Source organism: Micromesistius poutassou, assembly GCF_964030765.1.
Source record: "Micromesistius poutassou genome assembly, chromosome: 1".
Taxonomy (NCBI): Eukaryota; Metazoa; Chordata; class Actinopteri; order Gadiformes; family Gadidae; genus Micromesistius; species Micromesistius poutassou.
Genome location: NC_140271.1, coordinates 15,305,072 through 15,307,651, shown reverse-complemented (window position 1 = coordinate 15,307,651; position 2,580 = coordinate 15,305,072). Strand labels below are relative to the sequence as shown.

Below are 2,580 nucleotides of genomic sequence, written 5' to 3'. Positions count from 1 at the left end.
AGTTAAGTTAAGTGAAGGTGTGTCTCCAGGTATAAGATGCTGATCCACATCTTAGTTAAGTTAAGTTAAGTTAAGTGAAGGTGTGTCTCCAGGTATAAGATGCTGATCCACATCTTAGTTAAGTTAAGTTAAGTTAAGTGAAGGTGTGTCTCCAGGTATAAGATGCTGATCCACATCCTAGTTAAGTTAAGTTAAGTTAAGTTAAGTGAAGGTGTGTCTCCAGGTATAAGATGCTGATCCACATCTTAGTTAAGTTAAGTTAAGTTAAGTTAAGTGAAGGTGTGTCTCCAGGTATAAGATGCTGATCCACATCTTAGTTAAGTTAAGTTAAGTTAAGTGAAGGTGTGTCTCCAGGTATAAGATGCTGATCCACATCCGGACTCACACCAACGAGAAGCCCCACCGCTGCCCCACGTGTAACAAGAGCTTCTCCCGCCTGGAGAACCTGAAGATACACAACCGCTCACACACAGGTCAGTGTCTGTAACGCACACACACACACACACACACACACACACACACACACACACACACACACAGAACACACACACACACACACACACACACACACACACACACACACACACACACACACACACAGAACACACACACACACACACACACACACACACACACACACACACACGCACACACACACACACACACACACACACACACACACACACACACACAGCCGGTGTGTCTTCAATCCCGTCCCAGAGTCAGAAGCGTTAACCCCGCTGACGTAAAGGTTCCCTGTCTGTCCGCTGTACGACGCCTGCAGCGCTCGGCGTCTTGTAGCACTGAGGCCTGTTGTAAAAACACGTCCTCCTGACACGCTAGACAAGCGCTGAGTGTGTGTTTCATGATCCACGCGTTTATGTTCAGCTCGTCGTGAGTGATCCACTCATGAGCTAAACACTCACGAGTGGATAACCTGCCGTCTTCCAAGAGCACGGCTTACCCACTAGCCCAACGCAGCAATGGCAACAATACGCAGTTCAAAGGAACCACGCAGCGCGCCAGGTTTGGCGGGGAAGGAGTTTAGAGTCAAGGCCACCCGAGGATTAGCCTGGCGAAGGCCAGCCGTCGCACAGAAACTCTTATTTACACGTACAAGGTCTGGGATTGGTTCTCGCCGGTGGCCCTGAGACCAGTAGACCAATAGGAGGCTGTGGTTGTTCTAGGGGGGCGGGTTCTAATGCGAGGTGACAGGCAGTGTGCTGTGGGTCACTCTAGGTCACTCTCGGTCACTCTCGGTCACTCTCAGCTGATTCAGAACGTCCCTTTGAGATTTTTTTCTTTAAACCACATGCTACACAAAAAAAAGTTGTATAACATGCAAAAGAAATCCAGTCATAATACGCCTTTAAAAACTGGTACCATTGATATAGCCGAACGCAAATATCAGAAGGACGGACGGACAGGCAGGTCTTGCAGACAATGCAATGATCTGATTGGCTGAAGGTGTTGTCAGTCATGGCAGGGCTTTAAATCAACCCCTCACCGTAAAAAGTGCAGACGCTCTTGCAACAGAGAAGACCTCGCAAGATAAACGCTTAGAACCAGGCTAGCCGAGGATGACCCTTGAGGGTCATTCCGATAACCCGTGAAATCCGATAAACCGGCCGTTTATCAAAAATCTTTATTAAAAATCGGTGTTTTCCCTGCGTGTACATACATACACTGTATATACATACACTGTAAATTGCCAATGCGAAAAAAGTGTCAACACATCACATAAATACTGAAATACGTGTACAAAGTATGACATGGTTTAAACGATTGTTGCCCCCACCCCCGTCCCCCCCACCCCCCCCTCCCCCCCCTCCCCCCCACCCTCCAGGCGAGAAGCCCTACATCTGCCCCTACGAGGGCTGCAACAAGCGCTACTCCAACTCCAGCGACCGCTTCAAGCACACGCGCACCCACTACGTGGACAAGCCCTACTACTGCAAGATGGCGGGCTGCCTGAAGCGCTACACCGACCCCAGCTCCCTGCGCAAGCACATCAAGGCCCACGGACACTTCGTGGCCCCGGAGCCCGGCTGCCCCGGCGGCGTGGGCTCCCTGCTGAAGCCGGGCCCCTGCGGCGGCGGCGGCGGGGCCCTCGTCAGGGAGACGGAGCTGGCGTACCAGGGCGGCGGCGGCGGCGGGGCCCGCATCCTCCTGCCCGGCGCGGCGGCGTTCCACCACGCCCTGCAGGGCCTCGGCGGCGGGCTGCCGCCGCTCTCCCCCGTCGGCGCCCGGCCCCTGGACCTGAGCGCCCTGGGGGGCCCCGCCGGGTCCCCGCCGGCCGGCCTGGGGGCCGCGTCGGTGCTGGCCTTCCCCGGGTCGCCCCTGGGCCTGGGGAAGGCCTCCCTGCTCTCCCCGGCGTTCCCCTCCCCGGCCCTGGGGCTGAGGGCCCCCGGGGGGGAGCGGCGGGGGCCCGACCACCACCACCACCTGGTCCCGGGGAGGAGGTGGGGGGACCGGGGGGAGGGGGTGCTGAACCTCTCCACGGCGGGGGCCCACGACCCGCTGTCCTGGGTGGTCATCCCCCCGGGGGCCGTGGTGCTGAAGCCAGCTGTTGTCAACTGA

The 2,580-nt window shown here is 56.0% G+C and overlaps 1 protein-coding gene across 3 annotated transcripts in view; it reads left to right on the top strand.

Annotated features, from left to right (window-relative positions):
• Positions 1 to 2,580, top strand: part of glis2b (GLIS family zinc finger 2b) — a gene marked incomplete at both ends in the record, with an annotated part of 8,375 nt that extends 5,795 nt beyond the window's left edge. For all 3 annotated transcript variants that reach the window (XM_084488225.1, XM_084488226.1, XM_084488224.1), the window contains 2 exons: positions 355 to 473; positions 1,847 to 2,580. In XM_084488225.1, the coding sequence (XP_084344351.1) occupies positions 355 to 473; positions 1,847 to 2,580 (853 nt within the window). The remainder of the gene's footprint in view (positions 1 to 354; positions 474 to 1,846) is intronic.